At 36.8% G+C, this 19,312-nt stretch overlaps 3 protein-coding genes across 5 annotated transcripts; 1 reads left to right on the top strand and 2 right to left on the bottom strand.

The window, feature by feature from the left end:
- Positions 1-363: 363 nt before the first annotated feature.
- LOC149623536 (acid-sensing ion channel 4-B-like) lies at positions 364-4,780 on the bottom strand. The gene is made up of 13 exons (XM_089853293.1): positions 4,715-4,780; positions 4,323-4,507; positions 3,905-4,252; positions 3,063-3,178; positions 2,883-3,016; positions 2,570-2,773; positions 2,376-2,504; positions 2,210-2,318; positions 2,047-2,131; positions 1,464-1,731; positions 1,010-1,411; positions 812-948; positions 364-718 (listed from the first exon to the last, which is right to left on the bottom strand). The coding sequence occupies exons 1-13, from the start codon at positions 4,778-4,780 to the stop codon at positions 646-648; spliced, it is 2,256 nt and encodes a 751-aa protein (XP_089709419.1). The 3' UTR covers positions 364-645.
- Positions 4,781-5,644: 864 nt separating this feature from the next.
- Positions 5,645-9,873, bottom strand: ZnT49B (solute carrier family 30 member 9). Of its 3 annotated transcripts, none has more exons than XM_089852531.1 (15): positions 9,557-9,873; positions 9,242-9,496; positions 9,059-9,176; positions 8,903-8,995; positions 8,752-8,834; positions 8,554-8,624; positions 8,418-8,473; positions 8,252-8,354; positions 8,134-8,189; positions 7,931-8,066; positions 6,910-7,021; positions 6,628-6,838; positions 6,375-6,567; positions 5,852-5,965; positions 5,645-5,792 (listed from the first exon to the last, which is right to left on the bottom strand). In XM_089852531.1, the coding sequence occupies exons 1-15, from the start codon at positions 9,633-9,635 to the stop codon at positions 5,748-5,750; spliced, it is 1,725 nt and encodes a 574-aa protein (XP_089708657.1). In that variant the 5' UTR covers positions 9,636-9,873; the 3' UTR covers positions 5,645-5,747. The 3 variants fall into 3 exon arrangements, with proteins under 3 accessions (XP_089708657.1, XP_089708655.1, XP_089708656.1); XM_089852529.1 differs by having other exon boundaries at positions 9,059-9,179; positions 9,557-9,872; XM_089852530.1 differs by having other exon boundaries at positions 8,554-8,621; positions 9,059-9,179; positions 9,557-9,871.
- Positions 9,874-10,074: 201 nt separating this feature from the next.
- LOC149623534 (putative protein phosphatase 2C T23F11.1) lies at positions 10,075-18,275 on the top strand. The gene is made up of 9 exons (XM_089852533.1): positions 10,075-10,287; positions 12,826-12,933; positions 13,016-13,165; positions 14,765-14,830; positions 14,905-14,978; positions 15,078-15,219; positions 15,309-15,392; positions 15,486-15,631; positions 16,284-18,275. The coding sequence occupies exons 2-9, from the start codon at positions 12,831-12,833 to the stop codon at positions 16,638-16,640; spliced, it is 1,122 nt and encodes a 373-aa protein (XP_089708659.1). The 5' UTR covers positions 10,075-10,287; positions 12,826-12,830; the 3' UTR covers positions 16,641-18,275.
- The last annotated feature ends 1,037 nt before the right edge of the window (positions 18,276-19,312 follow it).

Genomic DNA, 19,312 nt, shown 5'->3' with positions numbered 1-19,312 from the left:
TGGAAGATCACCAGCCGTCCTTCACTTTTCCTACGGTAACGTTTAGTACGGGGGAACTAGCTAGTTTTTCCGACCAATTCCTCAAAATATTAAGGGTAACTTTCCCTTTAACGACCGTTTAATACCAAGGTTTCTGCGTAGAACGAAAAGACGCCCTAAGAAACTTTAAAGGAATATATTTTGATTGTTTAATTGGTTATAATTTAAGTGGATAATTATATTCTGGGGTTGAAGGTCGTTACAATATCACAAAATTAGATAAAATTCATTTAATAATTTCAATATGGTTGCACATACAAATATATTTCAATGTATACTAATCTAATTTTAAAATATTCCATTTTTTTTTGTTCAATTACAACACTTAAAATTTTAAAGAAATTACCTTAAACATAACAACTTTTAATACAAATCAGTCATTTCAGAGTTGAATGGATGTACACCATCACTGTACACTGTGTTGTACTTCTCTTCGTCCCAAAACACTGTTGGTTCCATAGTGTTTTCTTTTCTGAATTGGACATAATTATTCTCACCTACTAATTAAAAAGTCCTAAAATAGAACGTGTATGCTCCGGTGTAGAATGAGTGAATTGTGCGAAATAGTGAGGAACATTAGTGATGTTGCACTGATGTGCGCTGCAACTACGATATTAAGAATAACCTTGAGGGTGCCCGTAAAGGGCAAACTAACAACCAATGTGGTTGATCCAAAATTCTAAACGGCAGTGTAGAAATTAGGCTATATTTCATATCAGTGTTTATATTGATTTTTATGGGTCATGCTAAACGGCTGGTATTTAGTTCTCACATTCGTCTACGGCAGTCGTCATATATATTGACAACCGATGGTTTTCCAAAGTACCGAGGTAATTCTCCAAGTATGTCGCTTGTTAGGGAAAGCTCCTCGGGATATTTTGCCATCATACGGTTGCGTTTACTCGTAGCCTGTTATTTTGAAATAAATACGTGTGTTTCTTGATACCCTAATTTCCGAGAAATACATTACCTGTATCGCTAGTTGAGCTTTCCTGGCAGCTCTTTGCGCCTTCTCTTGGTTGTTAATCTTTTGCGCTATTAGAAAGGGGTTGCGCGAGAAAATGGACCCGGTATCGTCCCTAAACTGCAGTAAATTACGGTCGGAACGACCTTGGTAGTATCTTTGATTACAGCTCAATGTCAAACTTCGTCGCTTCTGACCCGAAACTCGCTGCGAAACTTCAACGTGATTGCCTACGTGGTTGTTGTTGGAGGGAGGATCTTGATTAGGGTCTCCGTTGGCCCTAACGTGCTTGTTGTACAAAAAAGCCAGGACGGTTGCGCATTGTTCAAGTATTTCCACGATGGTAATAGCTGAGACGCCAATATATAGACCCAGGCAACCACCCAGGTCCGCGAACAGCTGGGGTAACTAATGCGACTTCTCTTAATCCCGTGTTTAATTAATGTATTTTATTGCTTACCGTGATAGCTGGTACATCAGTAACGGATAAGTAGTTCTTCTCCTGAAGGTAAATGTGAACCCTTAGGAAATTTTCGCGGAGAAATTTTAGGTCAATTGGTATGTCCTTTTTGTCTGTCCCATTGATAGATCGTTCAATATCTTCCTCGGAAATATTCAGTTGCTCTCGAAGTCTTTTGTTCAGCTTAGGCCATTTCTTGATGACAAGCTTCTGGTGATTCAAATTGGGCCATTCCGATTGGGAAACGGTTAAATCGTACCTAATGTCCCTAAAAAATTGTTGAAAGTCGCTTTTATTGCAAACTGGTCTTAAAAGTGGACAATCTCAAGATCGCCTATAAGGTTGCTTCTCCTTGAGCACCGGTGTTTAGCGGGGTAAACATTTCTACAGGCGTTCTATGGAAAACTAACGTTATTGTTTCACCCTGTAAGGTAGCTTTGCCCGAATGCTTTAAGAAATCCCAATAGGTCCAGAAATAAATTAACCCAAAGTTATTAAACCTGATACTGATCATCCATGTCCGTACATTTTAAGCCTCACCGGGCCCTTTTCTAGTAATTGTATAGGTTCTGAAATGGCTTACTTGCAAGCTGGTAAACACAATTCTTGGCAACTATTTCCTGAAGATGCCTTTGAGAAATTCCTGTAGAACTGACTGCGGCATTGTACTGTTGAATCAGGTAATTTTAAAGGCAATCACACAACTCTTCTTCAAAATCACAAATTCACAATCACTTGAATAGTACCTTGTGTAATGTTGCATGGATCACATGATCTGTTGCCTTCTTGGGACAGTTCCTCGAGGCAACCACACTGCTTAAATAATCTACCTTCTCTGCATAAGGTTTGACAATACTGTCAAAGGTTAACATTAGTTTTGTAAAGGAGAAGAATTCTTCATACTATTTTTACCTCGTAAGTGTAGACGTCATGCTGTTTGAGAAACTCTGGTCCCATGTCTTTTAAAGTGTCAGCCATAATGCTACCCTCCAGTTTTTCACTGCATCCCCGATAAGGTTTAGGCAATCGCCTGATTCGTCTCTGTAAAATTCCTTTTGTCCTTGAAATGATCAGTGTTTAATATAAGCTTAGTGATAATTGTCAACCATTCGAACGCTGACGTAGGTTTTGGTCCCGGGTTGCAAGACCACCCCACCCCGTTGAACTGTGGGAAAGGTACCAGGTGGGTGCACGACCAATCGGGCTCCATATTCGGAGGATACCAAGTCGAGATATTCGTCACGTTCAATGTTGAGTGTCAGTCTAAGACCTGAATGAGAAATGTAAACCGTACTTAAAAAGTATTTTGCCTAAAAAGGTATTAACCTAGTTAACCCCAATGATATTTATCAAAAAGAATTTGGTGCTTGGAAAAATAAGAAATTGGCTCTTCTTTCAAAGGTCCTCCGTTAAACAAACTTTCCAGGAACAGGGTGTGGTCAATATTAAATGGGCATTGGCACCCAGCGACGCGTGAAAAATCGGGCAGTCAATAATCGGAATTTTTACAATGAAGAAGCGCGCTTCTACATCCTTTGGGTTTTTTCCACGCGCTTGCCGCGAGTAAACAGGGTGAGGGTCATCGACAGGGTCACTTACCGAAGGGCGATCCTGTCTTAGTCACCCAGCGCTGCATTTCGGAGGCAATGACGATGGTATGACAAAGACCGAAGCGAGGGCTAGGATAACGACTGATATTGACCAAACTAGTGAATCTGAAAAGAGAGGGAATGGGTACAAAACCCTACTTGGTCCTTTAAAGTCGTCTTTTTTGGGAACTTCGAAATTGACAAGGACAATTGGCTTGAACTTCTAAATTCATCCGAGTTTCATGTCCTTGAATATTATATACTAACTTATCATATTCGTCTGAATACGTGAGGCTTTGAAAATGCTTACTTTATGTCGATAACCCTAAGTCAATTGTATGTCGTGCATGACCTATTTTTTTCCAGACTCTAAGACTATGACAGACTCTGTGATTTTGATGTATATATCTTCGTGTAAGAGTTATATAAGATTTACGCTTGTGTTAGGCCATTCAATGGTAGTACTCTGCATGCATTTAATTCACCGATATAGTACCTTATTAGCTTAAGTGGTCCTAAGGTTATAGTGGGAGAGCACGCGAATCTTTATTTGCTGTTTTAGTTTTTCCGGATTTCTCGAAGGACGATTATACATGCTTTTAACCATTTGAAACCCATCAAAATCTTTACCTCCGCTGAATGGTTATATTGGTGACATTTGGGTTTATGTGATTTAGTGTACAATGACATTTGTTCGAGGGGGCAGAAGTAGTTTAATCCGAAGATAAAATTTTAAAGTTTAACTAGCGTAAAAAGTTCCTTTAGAGTTTCAGCATTTAGAGATATATTTCTTCGACGAAGAATGTATATATTTTGTATTCGGGCGGGCGGGTTAATGATTAAAATACTTACGTGCCATTGATGCAATTGCGGGCGTTGTAGGTGCATTGGGCGATCATGTCGGAGGCTTGATGTCCGTACTTATTCAAGTCATCCTTCGTGGCAATTAGGTTCATCCACATATCGGACAAGTCCATAGTCCGACTGCGACGTATAAAATCGTCAAAAGTCCGGTAACATATCGCGTCCTCGCCGCTGTCCGAACCGGACTCTGACGACGACTCTTCGTTCGTAGCCGTCGTGGACGTTGCTGATATATCATTGGCTTCGAAAAAGGTTTTCTTCAGGGGGTTAAGATTACACACAGTTATAGCTGGAAATTCCAAGGAATCCGCGTGAACCTCCTCCGTTGTGGTCATTCTAAAATGAAGATGAAATCAAAACCCCCATTAACAGGACTGATTTCATTGATGTAGTCCAAGAGGTATACCTCGGGAATCGAAGGTAATTGGAAATAAGGAAGATACTATGATACGTGAAGCCTGAAATGGCTACAAAAACGATAGTGCCCCATAGTAACTGGCGATATTTTCCATGGGCGCCTGCCACCCTTTGAAACCCATGGGCGGATGTTCGGAATGCGAATGCTCGGCAAAGACCGCAAACGGACGCGTCCTGTCCGTGTATAAAATAATTAAGATATGTCTCTTATTGTTAATCACTTTGATTTATAAAACTTTGGGGATGACTGCCATAGAAAATTACAAATCAAAAATAGTTAAACGTGGTCAAGAGAATGTAAAGTTAAATTTATTTTCTCTGCTTGTGTCAAATTCTAAACAAACAAGATAACAGACAAATATAAATATTGTAATTAGTTACCTTTTCGGCTTCTTCTGCCAATAAAAACCTAGTTTTTCCCGAATAGTTTCTCGCTCGCAAAGCCATCTTCTCGGGAGAAACTGGAATAGACGCGATTGCTCTGATATTCCACCGAACACTGAGACCAACGGTTTTAGTGGTCTTTTAGTCATAACAGGTACTTGTCAACATCTGTATGGTTTGTTTGATTTCTAAAGTACGGTCTCTGGACACTGAGGACATTTATCGAGGACCCCGGGTTGTTCACCCCCTCCTTAGATATATTATTTGTTTGCCATCGGAAAGTATTTTTATTTACAAAGAATAGGTACGCTTGAGTGCTCATACTTGTTAAAAGGAAGGAAAAGACGTAACCAGTTACTTGGTTTTGATGGACACGTATTTAAGAATTAAGTGTTGTATGTTGCGTGAGAGTAGAAGCCCATGAAATTGAGGTCGGTTTGAATTTCGCGGGCGAGATAAGGTGGAATATGCGGGTTTACACCGTTGCTTTATGGGGATTTATCGCCCTATGTGGCGTAATAATTTAGGCGGGGCTGGGGATTTATCGCCCTATGTGGCGTAATAATTTAGGCGGGGCTGGGGATTTATCGCCCTATGTGGCGTAATAATTTAGGCGGGGCTGGGGATTTATCGCCCTATGTGGCGTAATAATTTAGGCTGGGCTGGGGATTTATCGCCCTATGTGGCGTAATAATTTAGGCGGGGCTGGGGATTTATCGCCCTATGTGGCGTAATAATTTAGGCGGGGCTGGGGATTTATCGCCCTATGTGGCGTAATAATTTAGGCTGGGCTGGGGATTTATCGCCCTATGTGGCGTAATAATTTAGCCGGGGCTGGGGATTTATCGCCCTATGTGGCGTAACAATTTAGGCGGGGCTTAAGAATTATGTCAATGAAATAATTAAAATTGAAAAGAATGAGACACATTTTGCGCTTAGTAAAGCTTTATGTTTTGCTAAATTTATTTACAAGTATTGCACATATTTATTTACAATCAGATAGGTTATTTAAAAATATATACTAAAACATCTAAAGGACTTCCAAGTCAACGTGTCGTACTTCTGGATGGCGTTTCTGCGTGTAATGTTGTTATAATTATTAATTAGAACTAACTTTTAAGTTATATAACTCACTTTAAGAGTTTTCTCGATCCGATCTACTTGAGCGCCTAAAAGATCAACAATATTTTCCCCATGCTTTAAAACAAAGGCTTCAACTTCCTCTATAGTTTTTACGTTTTGCATTTCCTTAAAACCCAAAAAAAACATAAATTTTTTAAAGAGCGCCTTCTCGACGCCATGGATTAACTAACGCTAGGGATTGTTCACTAACTGGGTTTCCCATGTAATTCTATCGCCAACTACATGTTCCGAATTATTCCTTGATTCCCCTCTTCATTCCCCCAATTTATTGGACCAAAACGGATGTAGATATAGCGCCATCTCTCGCCAAAATAAATCGTTTTGCCCAATTTAGGTGTATTTCAATTTTGACGTCATAGGACACGTGATATTTGGTTCAATTTTCTTATAACTTCCTGTTAGGGATAGTAGCTGCTGCTAGGGGGCGTTTGGAACATGCATGCGTTATCTTTCTGGGGGAACGAACTATCCCTAGGTTAGTTAATCCATGTCGACGCCATTCGTAATTAATTACCTGCATTAATGCTTCTAGATCCTGGGAATCTAGGTACGTTCTTGTTAATTCCCGCCCGTCAAAATCAACTTCGGCTTTATACCGAACAACTGAATTCCCTAAATCGGTAGCTTTAACATCGTGTATAGCTCTAATCATAATGTCACTTTCCAATTCCTTATTTATACGATCTAATCGTTCCATTGGAATTGATCTAAAGGGTTAGAAACATTATTTGGGGTTTCTTTTTTAACGCGTTTCATTTTGCCGTTACCTTCCAACTAAAGCCGCGCTGTTTGAATAAATTATAAAGGACGCGACTCCGGCTAGTAAACCCCCGACTAATAAGGAGCCAAGCGCGTCGTAAATCGGATTGCCCAAATAAGAAGTAATGCCCATGCAAGCTGCCGCGATTGATACGCCCAAAACAGCGGCTACATCTTCTAATAATACCACATTAACACTGGGATCTTGTCCTCTAATTACTGTAAAGTAAAATGTTAATGAATTTAAAAAAAACTTAGTAATTGTAATGTTTTTCAATATAAATTATTACTATATTCTTTGAGAGTCATTTTTTCCCTGGCTGCGCCCTTTTGAACTTCGTTAAAAGCAACAATTAACGTTCCACCTTCTGAGATTAATGATCCACCCAAGATAAAATAAGCCTGAAATGAAATCCTTCGTTAAATTAGAATTTCAAGAAACATAATATTATAGTTTAAAAGAACGGCCTTAATATTAATTAAATTAGTCTTAAAAACGAGAACGAATGTGCCGCCATTGCTTTGGTGGCGTCTGCTAGCCCGAACCGCTCTTACCCTTACCTCTCTCTATCTGTGAAAATTCAACCAATCCCGTAAGAGTAAGAGGCACGGGCTAGCAGACGCCACTAAAGCAATGGCGGATGGCGCAGTACTCCTTGATTGTTTTTAAGACTAATTAAATGCTAATTATCATATTGTAATAAGAGATCATTTATTTTAATTTAAATATTTCTCCTTTTATATTCAGAAAAAGGGCGTTCTTTTAAACTATAATATTCAGTGGTGTGCGAGTCCCGTTTTTTCGGTTTCGAGCCGAGTCCGAGTATCAAAAATAATTTCTTATCAAGTATCGAGCCGAGTCTCAAAAATACTTTCGAGTATCGAGTATTTAGATAGGTCAAATTTTGGTTCTTTCGAGTAATTATCGAGTCTCAAATATTGACTTGTCGAGCAGCAATTTTGTATATTTCTTGAAAATAACGAAGATGTTCAATTATCTAATATATAACTAGTTCAAAAAAATAGTTAGTGATCAATTAAACATTGAACAGGTGATTTTCAAAATAAATGCTCATGAACTCATCGTCTGCTACAGTTATAAGCCTCGGACTCGAGTATTTGTCGAGTATTTAAGATGTTAAAAAGCTACTCGAATCTGTCTTGAGTATCTCAATGTGTTGTTATCGAGTATCGAACCGAGTACTCGAACTTAACAAGTACTCGCACACCCCTAATAATATTATGTTACCTCAAATTTTCCTTTAAAAATCATTTTTTTTTTTTCTAATACTAAGCCATATATTTATTTACCCAATAGAGTGATTCAGACATTTCAGGATACAAAATACCCTGAACACCGTGATAAACGGATAATCCTGATCCAACACAAAAAATTCCCACCCCACTAATTAGTGACGCGACGTAACGCATGTTGTGATAGCCATACCTAAATAGGGACACGATAAAATTATAAAGGGGTACTGAAATACAAAACACACTTTCCCTAAACATACGGATGATCCTCATTGGCTGTTTGAATTGATTTGTGAATGCCAAATGCTAATATCAGCTGAAAGTATTTTTCAAACGTGAGTAAACGCGCGTTATCGCGCACGCAATAGATATAATAACCTGATTGCAAGTGTCAGCTAAAGAATGAATCGCTTCGGCAAACATACTATGTGACCCTGTATAAATCCAAGCTAAAAGTTTAAAAGCAAAGTTTCCCGCATTGCTGCAAATTAAATCATAAATTAAAGTTAACTTTAATGATTTTAATCAAGTATACTAATTTTACATGCAAACTGCTGTCATAACCACACGTCCAGAACCCCTTAGAATTAATTCACGTTGCTGAGAATATAAAAAAAAAATTAAGTAAAATTTATTATTATCCTAATCAGGTTAATAATTAATTAATTTAATCAACTAACTCTTAAATCTTGCTCCCTCTTTTGCGCTTTGTTATATTCTCTTAGAATTTTCTTCACGTGGAAAATATCTACTTTTTTGGCCAAATAATTTGCCAAAATTAGTACCAAAAGTTTTCAAATTATTATTAGCTTTTAAAATTTAATTACTTTATTATAAAATATTTAAAAAGAAAATATATAAATGAAAGAGCATCTCACTATCTTTATATTTTTCATCTTGTTCCCATTTTTTTCTTAACTCTCTCTGTAGGGCTTCTTTACTGCCCCAAACTTCCAAAGCTCTTAAATAATTTAAATTTTTAGAATTATTTTCTCTTGTCAATTAATGTTACTTTTCTTTAATTAATACTTGGCTTCGACATCGCGTCTTAGATAAACAGTTATCGGGGGCGTATCTTCATAAGGACTTCTACGTTGAATTTTACGAACAGATTCCAAATCCCTGAAAAGTTTTTCTTTTTTTATAAGTTTTTGGTTTTCACACTATAGAATATAATTATATTACGTTGCTTTTAATAGATATTCATTCATAGCTCGAACTGGCGTTACAAAATTTCTTTCAGTGTATTCTCTACTGAAATCTATCTTTGGTCTTGGTGCGCGTTGCTTTTTTTTGGGTACAACTACTTTTGAAGGGTATGATTATCAATTAATTAATGTATTGACACATTTCATTACAAATATTTACCTTTAATTGGTATTTGTTTACTTCCATTTGGATCCGTATTCTCACTATCATCTTTTAAAGTTTCAGTGTCACTTACAGTGCTGGTTGTTTTTGGTATTGATTCGTCACTTTTTTCATCTTTTAGATTACATTGACTCGTGCTTAATGTTCGCCAGCAGATTTCTGAATGGGTTTTGTTGTAACGGTAAAAGCTTGGATTGATTGATACATTCGGTAAGGGATTGGATAGGAGTACAGTGAATGAACTGCAACATTCTATTTAACAATATTTTATTTATTAAATTATAAGGATGGATAATATTAATTTTTTCTTACTAATGCGCTTTCCAAGACCAAATAAAGTCGGTCCAGACAGACGTTTCTTCAAAATTAAATGTTGGAATGTTCTATACATTTTGGTAAGTAAATTGAAAGAATTTTAGGAAATAAATAAGTTCATTTATCATCAATATTTATTAAAAAAAAATATTAATTATAACATTTTACAGGCCCGCGTCCTTGAGCTTAAACTATGTAGGCCGGGTGACAGCTGGGGAGTTCCCTACAATTCCTAGATGGCACTATAGTAGTTAGTTGCTGTGAGCAGTACCAATTTAGTAATTTTACTTCTTTGAAAAGCGAGATAGTTTAGAGAAACTTAACATTTAGCCAAAATAAAAGCCTCACTTGATAATTTTCTAATTTAGCATCATTACATTTCAATTTTAAAATAAATAAAAAAATAAATAAATAAATTTTAAGAAGGTTGGTTTCCAGCCCTGTATGTCAATCTTGTAAGTCCAGAAAGCATTTTCTTTGGTCCATCTCTCACTTCGTGACTTCTCGCGCAGAATTTGTTACTCGTGTCGTTAGTCTTTCCATTTCATAACGCGGTTGTGTTATGATCGGTTGATGATTATTTAAGTTTACGTAATATTTTGAGGATTAGTATTTTGATTTCAACTGATTGTTAACAAGGTAATTAACTGGCACTAATAACTGATTAATCTGTAACTTATCATGGTGATTCAGTGGTAAAAATAACAAAAACGTTGGAAAATATATCGGTAAGTATGTCAAGTTAAGCCTTGGTCTTTCTTAAATTCTATATCTGTTTGCAGCCTGCATAAAGCCTGCACTATGCAAACTTTGCATAGTGCAAGCCTGCAGGCGTGCAGCGCGGTCTTGTGTAAAGTGAAAATATTGACATTTCCGAATTTCCCTACTTTCTGGGTTGTCGGGCTATAAAAATCTGGGAAGATTAGGCAGGGGATATGTTTCCAGATAAAAAGAGAAATGCGTCATACACATTTTTCCCAAGGCTCCCAAAAAATTAAATAGCTTTTTTTTGGGGGGGGGGGGGGGTTGTTATGCAATGTTTTAAAATAGACATGGTCTGAGGAACCACTCAAATGAGGAGTGATGATCTAATACAATATATTAGAACCAGAGATTCATAAAAGGAGATATTTTATAAGCCATCTGGAGTTGTTTTATTTACATAAAAATACAAAAGTGGAAGCAATTTTTATATTTTTTTTTCCATTGGTAGGGAGTATAGAGATATACAGTTCTTATCTTTTTCTGGTGTAAACTGATCTTTCCTGAATTTACTGAATGATAATGTGATGTGCCATAACAACTCAATTTAATTTTCTTATCAGTTAGTTAAGCCACACACTACTTATGGAAAATTTTCAGAACAGGTGCTATTTAGGAGAGGTGACTGAAAAAAAAAGGTTACTTATGCATACATTAGAAATACAGTGCAATCATTCACTTGCAGCTGCTCTTAGTTCTCTCTTAAAATATATGCACCTGTTACTAGGAAAAATTACCTAAATTTATGATGTTGATATATGGTCCTAAGAGGGTGTGGTTTACTTGTTGCACTTGCTCAACTTTGAATATTGGCAAACATTAAAAGTAGTGTCCTTACATTATTAGCCATAATATGGCTGGGAAGTTTGTACCACCATTAGTGGTTTGGAGAACGTGTTCCTTGGTCCCAAATCTTGATTTAAGAGAACCCGTTCTTTGGTCCCAAGTATGATATTGTGGAACATATTCCTTGGTCAAAAAATTGACTTAGACATCTGTCTCAAAACTCATTAAAAGGTTTCCCAACTTTACCCCCATAAAAAAAAACTTTTTAAATGGATAGAATTGGATAACAGGCCAAGTGCAAGCTTTGCAAATTATATTTTAATAATGCAAGCCTGTACTTGAAAGCAAAATATATTGCCAAATATTTTATATACTAGCATAGCACTGGTGTATTTTAGGGAGCTTTGCTTTACCTTAACGGAAATTTAAACCTCAGTGGAAATTTCGTCTCTCTGTGGAAAGGCTTATATATTGATTCCTTGGAATAGAGAATTAATTTTTGTTGTAAAAATAATCAATAGCTTTGATCCTTGAGTAAAGTCCCACGTACTTGTACAATAAAAACGCAAAGTACTACAACAAAAAAACTACCATTTAATGTATGAGTTTATTACGCAATTTTATTTTGACTTCCAAGGTTTATTCAGTTGTCTAAAGTTTTCACGCTTGGTAAAGCAGAAGTAAAAGTATTTGAAGTGGTCAATTTTGGCCTTCAAGTAATTTGCCCCATTCCCTCTCTGACATTAATAGAGTAATGTCAGTTCTACGTATGCAAACGTCATACCCTTCTATCTCTTAGCTCAGTGTCATCCCCCCTACCAGGCGCGAATAGTATCCCCTCTTACAAAAGCGCGCCTAGAGGGAGGGATACACCGTCTACTCCCCTCTCTACCGACACTACTCTATAGAGCCAAAAAATATATTACTTCGGGCTATCTACTTCTCCTAGCCCATGAAACCCCCCCCCCCCCCATCTTCACGTTATTATCATTTGAAATAACCAGTAGCTGCTAGTACTAAAGAGCTTTGGCTATGGTTAAAGGGGCAAGCAAGGTTGAGAGAGGAATAATAATCTTAATCGTTTGACCATCTTTTAAGAATGAGTGCCCTGGAGTATTTTCTATAGCTTTAATATTTCTCATGTTCTTCCCAACCTCCCTGAGGCCAAGAAAGTTCAGTGACACAAAAAAATGCAATGAATCGTTAAAGAGAGACAGAGAATGAGAGCTTCCCTTAATCCCCAATTAAAGAATAAGAGAACAATAATTCTTAAAGGGACAATATAAGCTTAAAGAAAATCTTGGGCTTTATGTCCCCTTTAGTAAGGATTTGAGGATATTTTTATGAAAGGGTTGTGGTTGTGGCCCTTTGTTATTAACAGTTACACGCATTCTGTTTGTTTGTTCTTTAGTAACTTTTTTTTTGTTGATTACTTTTAGTGTCTCTTTAAATTAAAGGTAGTTTAAAAGATTTCTAGGTGGGTAAGCCTCAAGGTCGTATTAATAATTTCCTACTGTCAAACTTTTTCTTTAAGACGTTGGGATGTAGGTAGTCAGTAAGGTGGGGGAATTAAATTTACTAGGGCAGTCACTGTTATGGGTTGCTTTTAGTGATTATTAAATTTTTAGTTGTGGTTGGTTGTTTATACAGTTCGGGTGTCTTTATTATTTGGCGAAAAAGTTTAAGGCGGAAATTAAATATGTTGGATTTATTTTTAGCAATTATGGGACAGACTTTATCAGAGCCCGTCACTGCGAAGGAAACGTCGAGTTGTGGAAATGATTACGTGAAAGTTGGAGCGTCTTGTATGCAAGGATGGAGAATCAGTATCCTTTTTTTTATCACGGAAGGAAATTTTAGAGTTGTCGTATTTTGACTGGATGTTAGCCTTAATTCGCGATGTTTAAGATATGGAAGATGCCCATACTCACTTACTTTCGTTAGCGGAAGACAAGGATGCGGCCTTTTTCGCTGTTTATGATGGTCATGGTGGAGCTAAAGTGGCACAATACGCGGGTACACACGTCCATAAAAAAATCGTCAATCATCCTGCTTATAGTAAGTTTTAAGTTTTTTTTTTATTTATTTTTATTCCTATTATCATGGGAAGATTGATGTTGACTTGATCTAAACTCCTTTGACATCTGTGTGGTTTGCCTCAAGTCTATAGGAATTCTTCACAAATTCATATAAACCGCCACAGGACCTAATCCTCCCTACAAGAGGTAGGGAGGGTTAGGTCCTGTGGCGTTGTCACTGACTTAAAATTGGTATCGGTTTGGCTGAATACTGTTAGCCCCCTTCGAAGTATAACAAAGCTTGTAAAATTTCAATTGCAATTCTAAACTGCGCCGAGCTTAAATTCTATATTAACATGATTTATTGCCAAGAAGTGATTATCTAGTTTATTAGGGAGGAGGTATAAGATGACAAAGTATTCGCGCGCCATAGTCCCAGTCCCCCTTTCAAAATACAAGGGGGGGACGTAAAAGGAGGCCGGGCTATTTCGCCTCCTCTCCTCAGTCGGAAAATATGACTTTAATTTTCGTCATTCGCATCGCGCTGACGTGAGTTTTCAAGAACCAATGAGATTCTGGTTGTAATTCAGAGGCGGACCTATATTTGGACTGGATATAAAGCTGGAAATTTGGCGAATTTATACCTTCTCCCTAGTAAACTAGATATTACTTCTTGTTATTGCATAATGATGGTAAAAGTTTTGTAATAATTCAAATCTGTTCATACGTCATAAAACACAAACGATCATAAAAAAGCATACAACCCTTTTTTTTCTGCAAAAGTTTTATATCGAAATAATCTTTGGTTGTATAGAACATTTTGCCTTACATCGATACTTCAAGTCTCCCCCCCCCCCCGACATTAAAACTAGTTTTCTATGGAAATTGAAAGTGTACATAGTTCATTAAAAGTCTATAGAAATTTCCATAACCACGTGATTTTCATCTTATAAGAAATAAACTTAGTTTTTGCGAATTTCTAATTTCACGTGATGTTTGACCCATTTTAAGCGCCTATAATAAACTACTTTGTATAATATAGACACTCGAGGATAGAGTATGGGTATTTTCTTTGCCCTTGGGGTTTCTTATTAGTCCCCTTTTCGATTACCTACATAATGGCGGCTTAACAACTAATCAAATACATGAACATTCGTTTTTTTGGTTCTCCAATTGTTTAATTATTAATACACGAATTGGATAGAGACACATTGAGAATTGGTGGTTAACTTAATTTTTGGCAAGTCCCAAAAAAAAAATCTATTCAACTATGTATATTTGTTTTTGTTCCTATATGTGATATCATAAGTTTATAAGATATGTTCCATAAGTATGTCACTACCCATACTTCGTAATGTTAGAGGCTTAATGAGAGCTAGTTCAAGAACGACGTGAGAATTGACTACACTCGGTTTTGCAGTCCATCCTCCCCTTTAGTCTGTACTAAGCCTTTGACAGGGCCTCACTAGGCGTCGCTTTACGAGAATCTATGACGCTTCACCTACGTCACTTCATGACAAGCTCTCATTAACGAGTGACACACTTATGGAACATATCTTATAAACTTATGGTGATATTTATAAGTTTCTTGACCCTGTAGTTAACTACTGGTTAATTTTAGTTCAATTATTAACTATAGGGAAAGGCGATATTATTGAAGCCATGAAAAGTGGATTTTTGGAAGTTGATTCTGATATGCTTAGAGGTACAAATTAAGCTTTAAAATTTATGATAGATTTGAAAGGCATCAACCACGATCAATTTACCGATTTGTTTTAGATGAAAATATGAAGGATGAATTAGCCGGAACAACCGCTGTTACAATTTTATTGAAACATAATAAAATATATTGCGTAAGTTAATTAGCTAATAATTAAAAACAGTGCATACCGGTGTGAATTTTGAGCAAACTGTTTCAAAAATTGGATTATATAATTATTTTATATTATTAGGCGAATGTGGGTGATTCGCGCGCCGTAGCCTCTGTAAGAGGACAAGTCCAACAACTTTCCTACGATCACAAACCTAGTAATGAAGCGGAAACAAGGAGAATTATAGCTGCTGGTGGCTGGGTAGAGTTCAACAGGGTTAATGGTGATGTTCATTTTCTTACCCCACCCACATCCTTAAAAACTAGTATTTAATTCGTATTAATGGGGTATGATTGGGGGCTTAATTTAAAGGTAATTTAGCTTTATCTCGCGCATTGGGTGATTTTGTCTTCAAAAAGAATGAGAAGAAGCCGCCAGAAGAGCAAATTGTTACTGGTATGGAAAAGTGGTTTATTTTTGTAACAATGTCCAGGTGTATTTTGTAATTAATCTTGTTTTCAATTAAAAGTTTTATTTCTATTTTTTCAGCCTATCCCGATGTTATTGTTAAGGACATAACGCCTGACCATGAATTTATTGTTTTGGCTTGCGATGGAATTTGGGATGTTATGACTAATGATGAAGTTGTTGATTTTATCAGGACGCGCATCGCTGCTCTTATGGAGCCGGAACAGGTCTTGTATTGTTTTATTAATATTTTCTACGCAAATTTACTATTCTCCGTGGTGGTATTTCCTGCCTATACTTTCTTTTCCACGTTGTTTCCTTGATCATTCAGTTTTTGGCTTTGTTTGAGAGTACTTCGCAAATTCAATGACAAAGTGGAGGAAATAAGAGTATTGTTTTTTCATTTTGCTGGTGTACACACGTAACTTTCACTAAATAGAATAGTACTAAATTAATTTATGCGACTAATGACGCGACAAAGATCAATAAGTTTGCGCACGTTGAAGTGACAAAGGTCAATAAGTTTTGGGCGCGTTGACGCGACAAAGATCAATAAGTTTTGGGCGCGTTGACGCGACAAAGATCAATAAGTTTTGGGCGCGTTGACGCGACAAAGATCAATAAGTTTTGGGCGCGTTGACGCGACAAAGATCAATAAGTTTTGGGCGCGTTGACGCGACAAAGATCAATAAGTTTTGGGCGCGTTGACGCGACAAAGGTCAATAAGTTTTGGGCGCGTTGACGCGACAAAGGTCAATAAGTTTTGGGCGCGTTGACGCGACAAAGGTCAATACGTTTTGGGCGCGTTGACGCTTTATAGTAGTAAAAACTCTTCGTACAAAAAGCTAACATTGTTCATCTTGTTCATATCTTTCAAAGATTTGTGAGGAATTGATGAGTCGTTGTTTGGCTCCCGACTGCCAGATGGGTGGCTTAGGCTGCGACAATATGACAGTCGTGCTAGTTTGTTTTGTAAACGGCGGATCCTATGAAGAATTAGCCAATCGTTGCGCCCAACCAACCCCCAATCCTCCTGTTGGATTACCCAATGAAGAAACGGAATCTTCGGCCTCCGATCCAGATGATAGTTTGGACGATAATCTTATGGATCGCAAACAGTGGCGATGCGCTCCCAGTCATTTAAAATCCGAGGGGAGATCGGGCGATCTGCCATCCTCGGGTTCTCTCGAAAAACAATTATCTTCAGCTGAAAGCCGCGAAATGGCTGTCGCGTGATGCCATTTGTAGAAAGAAACGTTTCGTCCTTCTAGAGGGAGTTAAACTAAATCTTTGGCGCTTTTTTTACTGGCCCATTCTAGAGTTATTTTCACCGTTCCAGTACGTAGAGCTTTCAATGGTTTATAATTCCTCATAAAGAAAAAAATTTCCCCCCCATCCTTTGATTAGATTAGATTAGAATGAATATTTTTTTGTTATTTTAAATAGTTCAAGAAAAGGGTAGAGATTTTTATGTTTTTGATATATTTTTCAGATAATTTTCAATATATATTAATTATAAAGTCTGCCGTAATTTTGTGGTAAAGAACCACTTTTTTCCGTCAGACAAGCTTTTTATACGCAACAGGAAACAATTCACGCTCTATAGCTATTAATACTCGGGCATTTTTGTACTTTTAGACCATTCCCTGGTCTTAACCAATTATTTTTGATCTCTCATTACTAAGAGTCTAGTGAAATTGGGCGCAATTTATGTAATTGCGCAGATTTGGATTAAGAAATGCGTAATTTGCTGTTATTGTAAACAAGCGAATTGGAGATCGGATCGGATCGGAAAAGCATCAAGTTTGTGTTTTAACTTTTAAGTGGTTTATAATTTACGTCCATTTATCGAAATCTGTTTTTAAAAGCATTTCAAGTAATTAATATAATAATTAATAACCTTCCTTTGGCAACTAACTAACTAACAAAACTAATTAAATTTCAAGTCTTCAATTTCTTCCTTTTTACACCTTAATTGGCCATATGTCTAATCAGCGCCACTAGCGGATGGTCTGAAAACTACTCCCATAGAGTCTAGGTATATTTAAGCGGGTTTGCAGAATCATAGCCAGGTGGCTCGAACGCCGCGCCATCTGACGGAAATTCTGCAAACCCGCTTAAATATACCTAGACTCTATGGGAGTAGTTTTCAGACCATCCGCTAGTGGCGCTGATTAGACATATGGCCAATTAGTATAAATAATTTTAACAAAGCAAAACGTTACGTACGTCACATCAACGCAATTGCCTATATTTAAAGAAGCCCATTTTCATAAAATAAATTAAGACAAAAATAAGGGAAGATTAATTAATTAATGCCTTGGCATGTACATACGTAACGGTAGTCCAATTATTCTCTCTCTCTCTCAGTCTCTCTTTCTTCAAAAATGGTGCTTTTTCCCTCATAACAAATATATTTCTTACTTAAAATGATTTCCTTGTATAAAAAAATTAGTCTACGATGTTTATTATTATTATTATTATTATTATAGGCCTATTGGGGAAATAGTCTCAGCCCGCCCAGTAAAGATAAAATAATTCTTAGACCAATAACGTGTGTTGAACAATCAAACTTTTGCATATTTAAAAACAACAAAAATGTTTGATAAAACATTTTTTTTTTCATTACGTCGAGTTCAGAAATATAGTGTGTAGTGGAAAGCTTTATTAATATTAAACAAAAATTACTGGCCTTAATTAATTTGATTCCGGGTGAATTAAGCAATATACCACCACACACTAATTACAATTTAAGCCCGGTAATATTCACAAAGCGTGTATGATACACATTTTCACACTTCGCGAACTGCCGCGTTTATGTATATTATTAAGCGTATAAATGGAAAAAATAATAAATTTCAAAGAAATAAAGACTGTACTTTTATTATAACCATTCTGTACAAAGATGTCATCATAAGTTTATAACATATGTTCCACAAGTATGACACTACCTATACTCCGTAATGCCACCAGAGAGAATTTAGAAGGGGAGTGGAAGGCCCCCCCTTTGACTCTATTAAACGTGATGACGCCCAAACAAGATGTCGCGTTGAGCTTTTTGGGGTAGGCGAGTTTCCGGTCACGTGTTCTAAAATCTCTCTGTTACAATAAAGCTTTAATTATTATTATTATTATCCTATGAAAAACATTAACATGTACAAAAATGGGCCAAGCCTCGCCTCGTACCCTTTCCGCCGTAAAACGTTCTGAGATCCCATGTAGAGCCAAGTCTGCCTTTTGTTCTCATTCAATCGCCAATTGAACAATTATGTTATAAATTATGTCCTTTTCCTAATTAATAACCAATATTCTTTGACTCTCATTATTTTACATCTTTGTTCGTATCAAAAATATCGTGACTTGGCAATCGCAGGTAAGTAATATTAAAAGGAAGTCGAGGGGATATTCACTAAATCGTTGCTGATTTTAAAATAATCGAAGGGATATTCACTAAATCGTTGCCGATTTTAAAATAATCGAAGGGGATGACCTGCGCTTGCCAAGTCACGATATTTTTGATACGAACAAAGATGTAAAATAATGAGAGTCAAAGAATATTGGTTATTAATTAGGAAAAGGACATAATTTATAACATAATTGTTCAATTGGCGATTGAATGAGAACAAAAGGCAGACTTGGCTCTACATGGGATCTCAGAACGTTTTACGGCGGAAAGGGTACGAGGCGAGGCTTGGCCCATTTTTGTACATGTTAATGTTTTTCATAGGATCTCACTTCTTTTTGTAGACCCTCTCGTTATACTTCGGTAGTTATATTAAAACAAGACCCTCTCGTGGTACTTCGTTTGCCAATATAATCGCTAACGTTTGTCCTTATTTACGCTGAATTACCCCTTTCGACCCGCAGAGAATATGTAATAAAGATTGTACGCGATATCCTAATATAAG

The sequence above is a fragment of the Phalangium opilio genome, unplaced genomic scaffold, assembly GCF_054372755.1.
Source record: "Phalangium opilio isolate 3A_F unplaced genomic scaffold, DU_Popi_V2 ptg000113l_1, whole genome shotgun sequence".
NCBI classification, from domain to species: Eukaryota; Metazoa; Arthropoda; class Arachnida; order Opiliones; family Phalangiidae; genus Phalangium; species Phalangium opilio.
This window is presented reverse-complemented; position numbering and strand designations above follow the sequence as displayed.